Source organism: Heterodontus francisci, chromosome 4 (genome assembly GCF_036365525.1).
Source record: "Heterodontus francisci isolate sHetFra1 chromosome 4, sHetFra1.hap1, whole genome shotgun sequence".
In the NCBI taxonomy this organism is placed as follows: domain Eukaryota; kingdom Metazoa; phylum Chordata; class Chondrichthyes; order Heterodontiformes; family Heterodontidae; genus Heterodontus; species Heterodontus francisci.
Window position 1 is genome coordinate 2,283,885 of NC_090374.1, and position 13,684 is coordinate 2,297,568.

Consider the following 13,684-nt stretch of genomic DNA (forward strand, 5'->3'; position numbering starts at 1 on the left):
GAAGCCCAAGCTCAGCCATGATCATATTGAATGATGGAGCAGGCTCGATGGGCCATATTGGTCTACTTCTGTTCCGATTTCTTGTGTTTTTGTGAAATCTAAATGACAGCACTGTCATGGATAACTTTATATAGTCAGATTAATGGTTCTCATGAAAATAGTCCTCAGCAAATATGCCTGTTACATTGCTTCATGATCTGTGGCAGACACTACAGACTCTGCCCAGAGAATAAGCAATGTTGGTGAAATGCTCATCATAAATGGTGAGGAGAGTGGGTAATGCAATGAAAGTAAAGAGGTAACTTAATTGCATGAGTTCCTTCCAAAATATTCATCTGTTCAGACTACACTCTTAGCCAATAGCTTTCTCTGCAAAAAATCTATTTGATGTCGTTCCAAGGATAATAACTTGCCAGTACGTATTCCCTTATTTCATTCCTTTAAAGGAGGAATGTTTTGCTTTAGACTTCAATTTTTTGGGGGAAAGCTAGGAGCTGTTGAGCCTCTTTTCTGTCTTCCCCAGTCCCTCTGCCTTCCCCTGACCTTCTGAACTACTTTGTGAGGCAGTCCTGTTTGTGAATCCCAATTTTGAACAGTATTAATCTTGGACAACTGCTCTTCTCTCCGTCTTTCCTGCTTTATTTCCTTCTCCCCCCTCCTCAAAAAACAACTTTTAAAAATTATTTTGTGGGATGTGGGCATCGCTGGCTAGGCCAGCATTTATTGCCCATCTCTCATTGCCTGTGAAAAGGTGCTGTTGACCAGCCGCCTTGAACTGCTGCAGTCTGTGTGGGGTAGGTACACCTACAGTGCTATTAGGAAGGGCGTTCCAGGATTTTGACCCAGCGACAGTGAAGGAATGGCGATCTAGTTCCAAGTCAGGATGGTGTGTGGCTTGGAGGAGAACTAGGTGGTGGTGTTCCCATGCATCCATTGTCTTTGTCCTTCTAGGTGGTAGAGGTCACGGGTTTGGAAGGTTCTGTCTGAGGAGCCTTGGTGCGTTGCTGCAGTGCATCTTGTAGATGGTACACACTGCTGCCACTGTGCGTCGGTGGTGGAGGGATTGAATGTTTGTAGATGGGGTGCCAATCAGGCGGGCTGCTTTGTCCTGGATGCTGTAGAGCTTCTTGAGTGTTGTTGGAGCTGCACCCATCCAGGCAAGTGGAGGGTATTCCATCACACTTCTGACTTGTGCCTTGTAGATGGTGGACAGGCTTTGAGGAGTCGGGAGGCAAGTTACCCGCCACAGGATTCCTAGCTTCTGATCTGCTCTTGTAGCCACGGTATTTATATGGTTACTCTAGTTCAGTTTCAGGTCAATGGTAACCCCCAGGATGTTAGTGGGGAATTCAACAATGGTAATTCCACTGAATGTCAAGGGGGGATGGTTCGATTCCTTCTTGTTTGAGATAGTCACTGGCACTTGTATGGCGCGAATGTTACTTGCCACTTATCAGCCCGAGCCTGGATGTTGTCCAGGTCTTGCTGCATTTCTACACGGACTGCTTCAGTCTCTGAGGAGTCACGAATGGTGCTGAACATTGTGCAATCATCAGCGAACATCCCCATTTCTGACCTCATGATTGAAGGAAGGTCATTGATGAAGCAGCAGAAGATGGTTGGGCCTAGGACACTTCCCTGAGGAACTCCTGCAGTGATGTCCTGGAGCTGAGATGATTGACCTCCAACTACCACAGCCATCTTCCTTTGTGCTAGGTACGACTCCAACCAGCAGAGAGTTTTCCCCCTGATTCCCATTGAGTCCAGTTTTGCTAGGGCTCCTTGATGCCATACTTGGTCAAATGCTGCCTTGATGTCAAGAGCAGTCACTTTCACCTCACCTCTTGGGTTCAGCAGTCACCAGTGTAGGTCACGTCATATAAGAGGAATTTTTGGTGCTGGGTTCTTCTATATTTAAGTTGATAACTAAGGGCTAGACCATTGTGCCGCAGTCTTTGTGGGAAGGCTCATCCTTGACTGGTCTTGCACACTTCCTAGTTAGAAGTTTCAAATTCAAATTAGCAGAGCACTGGGATCAGATTGCTTCATTGCTCCACCTATTAAAACCACTCTGCCTTTGCTACATGCTTGTCCAATTCCTGTATTTATACGATCTACCACTTTACAGCTGCTACCAGGGGGCCAACACACAACTCCCACCACGGTCTTAAATCTTTTTCTATTTCTTAATTCTATCCTGGAACTCCACGCCTATGAGGGTGGTGGAAGCAGAGACAATGCATGATTTCAAAAGGAAGTTGGATGGACACTGGAGTTTTGATGAATTGAAGCCTATTATTTATGCTCTGTGCTATTTGAAAAAGATTCTCCAAATGTTGTGCGCCAACTTATTGGTTCTGCATTAGAATCCGTAATTATTGTAATGCCCCAGTCCAACCTTCCTTTTCTTGATTGTTGTCATCTTCCAGTTCTATGCACATTGCTCCCTATTTAACCTAATGAAATTCTGCCCCTGTTAGAGCAGTAGTTGAAGTAATGAACAATTTGTGACTGACCCAAGGTGTATTGTATCCCTCTTCAAATTCTCTGCAGACTTGACACTGTCCATTGCATCATCCATTTCCAGTGAACAGAAGCCATTTCTGGAGACATGTCAGCTGCGATATGCTGTCTTGGATGAACTGTGAACCAGCCTGTTTGGGCATTGATGTCTTATTTGATCCCAGGTTGAGCTATTTCTTCTCCATCACAAAGATTGCCTACTTCAACATTTTTAACTTCACCCATCTCTTGTTTCTACCTCAGCCATCTCCTGCTGAAACCCTGTATCATCTCCGGATTTGTTTACTTCAGTGACCTCCTGGCTGGTCTCCCATCCCTCATCGAAACATGGTAAATAGGAGCAGGAGTAGGCCATTCGGCCCTTCGAGCCTGCTCCGCCATTCATTATGATCATGGCTGATAATCCAACTCAATAGCCTGCTCCGACTTTCACCCCATACCCTTTGATCCCTTTCGACCCAAGAGCTACATCTAACACCTTTTTGGAAACATACAATGTTTTGGTCTCAACTGCTTTCTGTGGTAGCGAATTCCACAGGCTCACCACTCTCTGGGTGAAGAAATTTCTCCTCATCTCAGTCCTGAAAGGTTTACCCCATATCCTTAGACTGTGACCCCTGGTTCTGGACTCCCCCACTATCGGGAACATCCTTCCTGCATCTACCCTGTCAAGTCCTGTTAGAATTTTATGGGTTTCTGAGATCCCCCCCTCACTCTTCTGAACTCCAGTGAATATAATCCTAATCGACTCAATTTCTCCTGATGCGGCAATCCCGTCATCCCAGGAATCAGTCTGGTAAAGCTTCGCTGCACTCCCTGTATAGCAAGAACATCCTTCCTTGGATAAGGAGACCAAAACTGCACACAATGTTCCAGGTGTGGCCTCACCAAGACCCTGTATAATTGCAGCAAGACATCCCTGTTCCTGTACTCGAATCCTCTCTCTATGAAGGCCAACATACCATTTGCCTTTTTTACCGCCTGTTGCACCTGCATGCTTACGTTCAGTGACTGGTGTATGAGAACACCCGAGCCTCGCTGCATATTCCCCCCTCTCAGTTTATAGCCGTTCAGATAATCTGCCTTCCTGTTTTTGCTGCCAAAATGGATAACCTCACATTTATCCACATTATACTACATCTGCCATGCATTTGCCCACTCACTCAACTTGTCCAAATCACCCTGAAGCCTCTCTGCATCCTCCTCACAACTCACCCTCCCACCCAGTTTTGTGTCATCTGCAAATTTGGAGATATATTTCGTTCCCTCATCTAAATCATTAATGTATATTGTGAATAGCTGGGGTCCTAGCACCGATCCCTGCGGTACCCCACTAGTCATTGCCTGTCATTCGGGAAAAGACCCATTTATCCCTACTCTTTGTTTCCTGTCTGCCAACCTATTTTCTAACCATCGCAATACACTACCCCCAATCCCCTGCGCTTTAATTTTACATGCTAATCTCTTATGTGGGACTTTGTTGAAAGCTTTCAAAGTCCAAATAAACCACATCCACTGGCTCCCCCTCATCAACTCTAATAGTTACATCCTCGAAGAATTCTAGTAGATTTGTCAAGCATGATTTCCCTTTCGTAAATCCATGCTGACTCTGCCCGATTCCACCACAGTTCTCAAAATGCTCTGCTATAAAATCTTTTATAATGGACTCTAGAATTTTCCCCACTACCGACATCAGACTGACTGGTCTATAATTCCCTGCTTTCTCTCACCTCTCTTTTTAAATAGAGGGGTTACAGTAGCTACCCTCCAATCTGTAGGAACTGCTCCAGAGTCTATAGAGTCTTGGAAGATGACCACCAATGTATCCACTATTTCTAGGGCCACTTCCTTAAGTACTTTGGGATGCAGACCATCAGGCCCTGGGGATTTATCGGCCTTCAATCCCATCAATTTCTCCAACACCATTTCTCTACTAATACTGATTTCCTTCAGTTCCTCTCTCTCACTAAGCCCTCTGTTACCCAACATTTCTGGTATGATATTTGTGTCCTCCTTTGTGAAGACAGAACCAAAGTATGCATTTAGTTGGCCAGCCATTTCTTTATTCCCCATAATAAATTCCCTGTTTCTGACTGTAAGGTCACCAATCTTTTTCTCTTCACATACCTATAGAAGCTTTTACAGTCAGTTTTTATGTTCCCTGCAAGCTTGCTCTCATACTCTCTATTTTCCCCTTCATAATCAATCCCTTGGTCCTCCTTTGATGAATTTTAAACTGCTCCCAATCTTTAGGTCTGTTGTTTTTCCTGGCAAATTTATACGCCTCTTCCTTGGATCTAATGCTATTTCTAATTTCCCTTATAAGCCATGGTTTGGCTCCCTTTCCCGTTTTACTTTTGCTTCACCAGTCTTAAATTTTATTTCACCATGCCATTTGGTAACCATGCCTTCAGCTGCTTACACTCTTCCCTCCTTAAAGCCCTCTGTCCGTCCTCCTTTTTGACTCTTCTGAAAACTCACCACTTTGGCTAGAATCCATTTTTCTTCATGCCACTGTAAAGCACAGAGATTTTTTTTCCATTAAGGATGTTATTTAAATCTAAGTTTGTTGTAAATGACTGGGTTGGTATCATTTCCTGCAAGATAAAGGTGCAGTATTGGGATAACCTGGAGAGTATTGCTAGTCTCTAAGAGAAATAGATGTGTTTAATAGAAAAAATTGAAGTGTCTTTCATACATGTAAATATTGAGTTGAAAATAGATTTAAAACAGACATTTATTTGCTGTTTTATAGTATGACAATTTTTCTCTAATAGCAATTTTGGATTTGCAAATTGGCTGTTTTAGCCTGTTTAGCAAATAGATTATGATTAATTTACTTACTGGGGATGGAGTATTAGAGGCAAAGTAGTGAGTCGATAGACTGCGGGTGGGGAATGAGCGAGTATTGCAGCCAAGTTCAATCCTATCCATGCCTTTCTGCAGGCGTCACCAGATAGTGAGAATGAGGTGTCCAGGCTCTCTTGAGTAAATTCAAAATTCCTGAATTGTTGCTTGAGCTCAGAGCTGACTAAATACAGACTCAAAATTTAATCTTAAATCTCAGCTTCATGCTACCCTTGACTGTTCTTAAACTACTCGGCTGTTGTGTGGGAGGAAGGGATGGCAGGGAGATTTTTTTGTGTGCCAAGTTCTTTATGCTGATGAATACTGTTCATAATACCATCAACGAATACAGCTTTATTGAAGTTTGTTTAAAAATAATTCTGTGCTGTGTTACGACCCAGTCGACCGTTTATTCTAGTCCCACTTCCCCACAGGCCACAACATATGTTTAAAGTTTCCCACTTACTGAAACAGTCATATACTCTATTTTTCCCAGAATAAAGCACAACAGCCAGGTTTCTTTAATAAATGACAAAATTATCAGTTTATTATAAACCAATAATGAAGTAAAACATGCACACACAAATTGAAATATTAAAACCCCTTATTTATCCTCCCTCCCACACACACATGCATGCACGCGCGCGCAGACAGACACACCGGTTAACCGGGAGAAAGTAAGAGATTTTTGTTTACAGCTTGTTATAAAGCAATAGAAGTTATAAAACACTTCAGCTGAAAAGAAGGTATGGAAAGATGTCCTTCTGTTTTGCTTAGGGGTCCCAAATGTGTGTCGACGCCTGTTAATAGGATCTTCCCAGAATAGTTCTTTCCAGGCAATGTTGAAGATGATTTTGGGTAGGCTTTCCAAGAGATGCAGCTACAGAAGGCTCCAAATAATTCTTACACCAGGAAGGCAGCAACAGCGTTTCAGTGACCACATATTCAATGCAAGGTTCCTTCAAATACAGGAGGAAATAGGAATCTGCCACATTGGAAATGCAGAGTTTCTTTTCAAGAGAGAGAGATGAGCTGTCTTCTGGCAAGTCAAGGAGCAACTGACTTTTTTTTGAACGGTTCAAATTGAAACTAAAACATTTTCCAGAAAGCAAGCCTCCTGCCAGCCATAAATCTTGGCTTGTCACTTCTTTGTAAATATCTCTCCAAGTCAAAAACGACCCCAGCTGGGTTATTTGAAAACAGGGCCCTTCCAGTAACTGTTTACTGTTCAAACTCGGTTCCAAACCTTCTGGTGACCTTTTTAAAACAAAAACCCACCAAAGTTCCAGCATCTTTGGAATCCTTTTTAGTTTTAAAATACAAATTCTCAAAATTTAACAAAAAAAAATGGAAAAACGAGTAACAGCTGGCACTAGCGGCCCTCTTTTTTTGAGTGCATCGGTGATTTATTTAAGTGCACAGCCCCTTTTTTTGTGCAGCCATGAACAAAGGAGCTGACTTGTATGTGGCCTGTGAGGGGGCTTTCGGTTGCTGCGTAGCTTAAAGGGAGCATTGGTTGACACCCATGTACTTTCACCAGCACTATGAGATTATGTTACACAAGAGTCTTCCCTAAGCAGCCACTGCTGATCAGTAGAAAACACGCACTTTGAAGTGTGCAGAGTAATAGTCATTTATGGCACAGAAGGAGGCCACCATTTGTCCCATCGAGTCCATATTGGCTCTCCAAGGAGCTATGCGGTCAGTTCCATTCCCCCGCTCGATCTTTGTAACCCTGCAAGTCTATTTCTCTCAGTTGGCCATCCAAGTTTCTCTCTAAGTCATTAACTGTATCCTCTTCCACCGCCCTTGTGGGCATTACCGTCCGCTGCGTAAAAAAATGTTTCCTCAGAGTCCCCCTGCATCTTTTGCCCAAAACTTTCAAACTGTGTCCCCTAGTCCTTAGACTAATTGTTAATGGGAACAGGTTTCCCTTGTCTAACTTATCTAAGCCTGTCATAATCTTGTACATTTCTATAAAATCTGCCCTCAATCTTCTTTAAGGAGAACCACCCCAGCTTTTCCAACCTTTTAACTAAAATCCTCTATCTCTGGAACCATTCTGATAAATCTCCTCTGCACCCTCTCAAGGACCCTCACATCCTTCATGAAGTATGGTGACCAGAACTGGATGCAGTACACCAGTTATGACCTAACCAGAGCTTTATAAAGGTTTAGCATAACTTCCCTGCTTTTGTACTCAATACCTCTATTTATGACGCCCAAGATCCCACATGCTTTACTAACCATTTTCGTAATATGTCCTGCCACCTTCAAGGATCGATGCACATGCACCCCCGGGTTCCTCTGTTCCTGCACACTTTTTAGAACTGTGCCATTAAGTATATATTGCCTTTCCCTATTCCTGCTGCCAAAATGCATCACCTCATGCTTATCGATATTAAATTCCATCTGCCACTTGTCTGCCCATTCTGCTCACCTATATGCCCAGTTTCAGGGGGTTCATATCATCCTCACTGTTTGGTGTTATCAGCAGATTTTGAGATTCTACTCTGTATTCCAAGATCCAAGTCATTTATACATCGCAAAATAAAGTGTCCCAGCACTGACCCTTGGGGAACACCACTGTCTACCATCCTCCAGTCTATGTTCCTTTACTCTGCACTACAATTGGGTACTTAGAGTTTTAGTTTCAGCAAAATTTGCTCTTAAGCGGCACAGCCTTTAAGTAAAAGTAATGATTTGTGCTAAAAAGATGCCAGTGAATCAGATAATTATACGTAAAATGGCTTTATTAACAGAGTTTATTGTGCTTTTCAGCTTCTGTATCGAGCCCCATGATTCCCAGTGGCATGCGGAATATTCACGATAGTAAGGTGGCAAGTCAGATGTCAGGCTCTTCATCCAATCACCATACAGATAATTCGAGACATGGATCAAATGAGGACTACATACACATGGTGCATCGGCTTGGATCAGAGGTGGGAACACTCTGAATTGATTCAGAAAATACTCCTTGTACATTCTGACCTAAGCTGTCATCTTTGGGGCAAAGCCAGGCAGACTCAGTTCAGGTTTAAGTCTGAATCCTAATATGCTGCAATTACAGTTGTGTTTACAGGTCAAATTGCACTTTGAGTTTTAAGTGAAGCTTAACCTCAAGCAAGATGATCACACAGTGAGAATCAGTTCCATAAATTTCACAGCAAAATTGATTCCTTAGTAAAGTCTTCTATTTTATAGTTCCTCAGATGGAAAAATGGCTTAAGATACATGAACGTCTGTGTTCTGTATGCAAGCTTACTCACAGGAGAAATATTGCCAAATGCCATACTATCTTTGACAATGTAGACCTGAGCTTTGCCCCTCAGGTGTGACTGTACTTTCCTTGCTTCCTCACACATTGAGGGAGGGATTTGTTGAGCAATGTTCTTGTATTACTTGTATTTTCATGTGTAGTCAGGCTTCTCATTTATTCAACCTCGTTAAACTTTTATGTAACCATACCAATGTATAGAGTCAGAGTAAGAGGCTGATCATTTAGTACTGAGATGAGAACTTTTTTCACTCGAAGGGTTGTGAATCTTTGCAATTCTCTACCCCAGAGGGTTGTGGATCCTCCATTGTTGAATATATTTAAGGCTGGGATGGACAGATTTTTAGGGTCTCGGATTCAAAGGATATGTGAGCGGGCAGGAAAGTGGATTTGAAGCTGAAGATCAACCATAATTGCATTGAATGACTGAGCAGATCGAGGGGCCATATGGTCCAATCCTGCTTCTATTTCTGACGTAACTTGAACTTTCCCTGAATCCATTGCATATGTATTTTGGCTGCTGCTGCTCCAGACCCGAGCTGATCACTCTTATTTGCATTTTCTTTTTTCAATTTTCTCTTTACCCCTCCTGGACCCCCCTCTCCTATCATCATGCCTCCTTTCACTTCTCTTCTTTCAGGTACTCTGCCCTCCAAATTCCCTACCCCAACTCTTCATTACTCCTTGACTATACTGGCTGCTGTGCCAGGTTTGACTCGCTCTTCGATAACCCTACAGCTTCCATCTGTATTTTTCAAAGGGCTCATCAAAGCACTTGTGCTGGCTCATTATGAACAGCAATCCCAATGGCCTCATCCCACTGTCGTTGACCTTCCTGCCCAGTGCACCAGCTGGGGAGCCTAATCTTGCCAATCTCACCCCTCCCAGTGCTGACCCTGTGGACTGTTAACAGATCAGCTCCCACCATCCCTCTACGCATCTTCCTCCAGAATGTTTGATCACTTGTGAACAAGGCCCTTGCTATCTGTGAACTTACTATGGATGATTGTATTCACATCATGCCTTAATGAAAACCTGGCTGAGAAATAATGAAACCTTCCTGCCTGACTATATCTTGCAGCATTTGGCCCATCAAGACAGTCGTGGTGGTGGGACGGTTATCAGCAGATCACACCTCGGTCTGTCTCCCTACTCCTCTGGCACTTTGTCCTCCTTTCAGCATCTTGCCTTGTTTCCCACTGCCACCCCCCACCTCTCATTCAAATTCATCGTTCTCTATTGCCCTCCCAAGTACTTTCAAAATCCCGACCTTCCAGTCGTTAACCACAACATTTTTGCAGTGACTGATTTTTCTCAACCACAGTTTCAACTCCTAGTGCCCAATAAAACAATTATTCTCTCACTCTGCCTGTTCGCCCGGGTACAGTCCTTAACTCCGCTCCCTTAAGTCCAAGGGATTCAAACTTGAAAGGATATGGTGGGAAACTGGTTTAGCGATCGAACGCAAGATCTGGCTGGACCACATGAAGCACTTTGGGGTCCTGCTGTCGTCAGCTAAAACTGCTCACTATTCCAGGATCATCCTGGAGTGCAAAGAAAGCACCTGGCTCCTTTTCTGTACTGCGAACTGTCATCTTAAATCCCCTCTCCCTATCCCCTCCGCCTTCAGCTTCAACAATAAATGTGAGGAGCTCATGGACTTCCTTGTAAGGAAGATAGAGACCATCTGTTCAGCTGTTGCTGCCGCGTTCCTCCCTTCCAGAAGCCCACCTGGCCAAACTTCCTATAATGCTTCCCCCTGCCTTAGCTCTGAACTCACATCTTTCTCGAGTGGCGCAGTGGTTAGCACCGCAGCCTCACAGCTCCAGGGACCCGGGTTCAATTCCGGGTACTGCCTGTGTGGAGTTTGCAAGTTCTCCCTGTGTCTGCGTGGGTTTTCTCCGGGTGCTCCGGTTTCCTCCCACAAGCCAAAAGACTTGCAGGTTGATAGGTAAATTGGCCATTATAAATTGTCACTAGTATAGGTAGGTGGTAGGGAAATATAGGGACAGGTGGGGATGTTTGGTAGGAATATGGGATTAGTGTAGGATTAGTATAAATGGGTGGTTGATGTTCGGCACAGACTCGGTGGGCCGAAGGGCCTGTTTCAGTGTTGTATCTCTAATCTAATCTAACTACCTTCATGCCGTCTCTGAGCTCATCTTGTCTGTGGAACCCCCTTGTGTTCCCTCAATCCTGTTCCCACCAAAGTGCTGATCCTCCAGCTTCCACTGGTAAGATGGGCGGAGCAGTGACAAATGGAATTTAATCCTGAGAAGTGTGAGGTGATGCATTTTGAGAGGACTAACAAGGCAAGGGAATATACAATGGATGGTCGGACCCAAGGAAGTACAGAAGGTCAGAGGGACCTTGGTGTACTTGTCCATAGATCACTGAAGGCAGCAGCACAGGTGGATAAGGTGATTAGGAAGGCATATGGTATACTTGCCTTTATTAGCCGAGGCATAGAATATAAGAGCAGGGAGGTTATGATGGAGCTGTATAAAACACTAGTTAAGCCACAACTGGAGTACTGTGTACAGTTCTGGGCACCACAAGGTAGGAAGGATGTGATTGTACTGGAGAGGGTGCAGAGGAGATTCATCAGGATGTTGCCTGGGCTAGAGTATTTCAGCTATGAAGAGAGACTGGACAGGCTAGGGTTGTTTTCATCAGAGCAGAGAAGGCTGAGGGGGACGTGATTAAGATATACAAAGTTATGAGGGGCATTGATAGGTTAGATAGGAAGAAACTTTTTCCCTTAGTGGAGGGGTCAATAACCAGGGGGCATAGATTTAAGGTAAGGGGCAGGAGGTTTAGAGGGGATTTGAGCAGAAAAAATTTTCACCCAGAGGGTGATTGGAATCTGGAAAACACTGCCTGAAGAGGTGGTAGAGGCAGGAACCCTCAACATTTAAGCAGTATTTAGATGTGCACTTGAAATGCCATAGCATACAAGGCTACGGGCCAAGTGCTGGAAAATGGGATTAGAATAAATAGGTGCTTGATGGCTGGCACAGACATAATGGGCCGAAGGGCTGTTTCTGTGCTGTATAACTCTGACGCCGTGACACCATCCTCCACTGCCTCTCCAGTGTCATCCAGCTGGGTTGGACGGCTCCCTCCTGGTTCCATTCTTATCTATCTAATCATCGCCAGAGGATTGCCACTGATGGCTTCTTTTCCTGTTCCTGCACCATTAGCTCTGGTGGCCCCCAAGAATCCATTCTCTGCCCTCCTATTTCTCATTTACCCTCGGTGACATCATCTGACATCATCTGAAAGCACAGCTTTAGTTTTCAGGTATACTCTGACAATACCCAGCTCTGAAAACCCGAACCACTACACATGTAGTGTCTCCCACCCATCCTCCTCCTCTAACCTAATAATAAGACCCTTTTTACCCTCCTCCTCTAACCAAAAAGGACTGAGCAGGTAAGCTATTTACTGTTTTTGTTAATATCTATAGTTGTACTTAACTAAGGGGTAATTGAATAAAAGAAATGGCAGCCAGTGTAGTGTATTGCTCCTCCTGCAGAATGTTCGAGGTGAGGGAAACCTCCGGTGGCCCTGCCGACTTCACCTGCTGGAAGTGCATCCGTCTCCAGCTCCTATCAGACCGTGTTAGGGAATTGGAGCTGGAGCTGGATGAACTGAGGATCATTCGGGAAGCTGAGGGGTTGATAGATAGAAGCTACACGGAGGTCGTTACTCCACAAATCAAAGGCAGCTGGGTAACAGTTAGAGGTGGGAAGAGGTCAGTGCAGGGATCTCCTGTGGTCGTTCCCCTCAACAACAAGTATACAGTTTTAGATACTGTTGGGGGGGACGGCCTATCGGGGGCAGGCTGCAGTGACCGGGCCTCTGGCACGGGGTCCTGCACTGTGGCTCAGAAGGGAAGGAGGGAGAATGGGAGAGCACTAGTCATCGGGGACTCGATGGTGAGGAGTACGGACAGGCGGTTCTGTGGGCGCAGGCGAGACGCACGGATGGTTTGTTGCCTCCCTGGTGCCAGGGTCCGTGATGTTTGTGATCGCGTCTTCAGGATCCTTAAAGGGGAGGGGGAGCAGCCAGAGGTCGTGGTGCACATTGGCACCAACGACGTAGGAAGGAAGGGTGGCACAGATGTTAGAAGTGAGTTTAGGGAGTTAGGCTGGAAGCTGAAAGCTCGGACGGACAGAGTTGTTATCTCTGGTTTGTTGCCGGCGCCACGTGATAGTGAGGCTAGGAATAGGGAGAGAGCACAGCTGAACACGTGGCTGCAGGAATGGTGTAGGAGGGAGGGCTTCCAGTTCTTGGATAATTGGACTGCATTCTGGGGAAGATGGGACCTGTTCAAACAGGACGGGCTGCATCTGAACCAGAGGGGCACCAATATCCTGGGAGGGAGGTTTGCTAGTACTGTTCGGGAGGGTTTAAACTAGTTTGGGAGGGGGATGGGAACCGGACTTGTAATCCAGGGACCAGTGGGTCCACTCAGAAAGACAAAGAGTGTAGTGAGGTATTGGGGAAGGTAGCACTGTCACAGAGGACAGATGGGCACGGAGAAGGGTTAAAGTGCGTATACTTCAACGCAAGAAGCATCAGGAATAAGGTGAGTGAATTGAAGGCGTGGATGGGCACTTGGGACTACGATGTTGTGGCCATCACTGAAACGTGGATAGGTGAGGGGGAGGAATGGTTTTTGGAGGTACCTGGTTATAGATGTTTTCATAAGATTAGGAATGGTGGTAAAAGAGGTGGGGGGGTGGCATTGTTAGTTAGAAATAGTGTAACAACTGCTGAAAGAATTTTCGAGGAGGATCTGCCGACTGAGGCACTGTGGGTTGAGGTCAGGAACAGGAAAGGAGCAGTCACCTTGATGGGAGTTTTCTATAGGCCCCCCAATAGCAGCAGGGAGGTGGAAGAGCAGATTGGGAAACAGATTTTGGAAAGGAGCAGAAGTCACAGGGTAGTAATTATGGGGGATTTCAACTTCCCAAATATTGATTGGCAACTCTTTAGATCGAATAGTTTGGATGGGGTAGTGTTTGTGCA

General features: G+C 44.9%; 1 protein-coding gene across 1 annotated transcript in view; it reads left to right on the plus strand.

The window, feature by feature from the left end:
* The window catches only part of LOC137368865 (nipped-B-like protein), a 693,066-nt gene that overhangs the window by 178,426 nt on the left and 500,956 nt on the right, over positions 1 to 13,684 (plus strand). Inside the window, exon 7 of the mRNA XM_068029073.1 lies at positions 8,152 to 8,312. Coding sequence (XP_067885174.1) covers positions 8,152 to 8,312 — 161 coding nt within the window. The remainder of the gene's footprint in view (positions 1 to 8,151; positions 8,313 to 13,684) is intronic.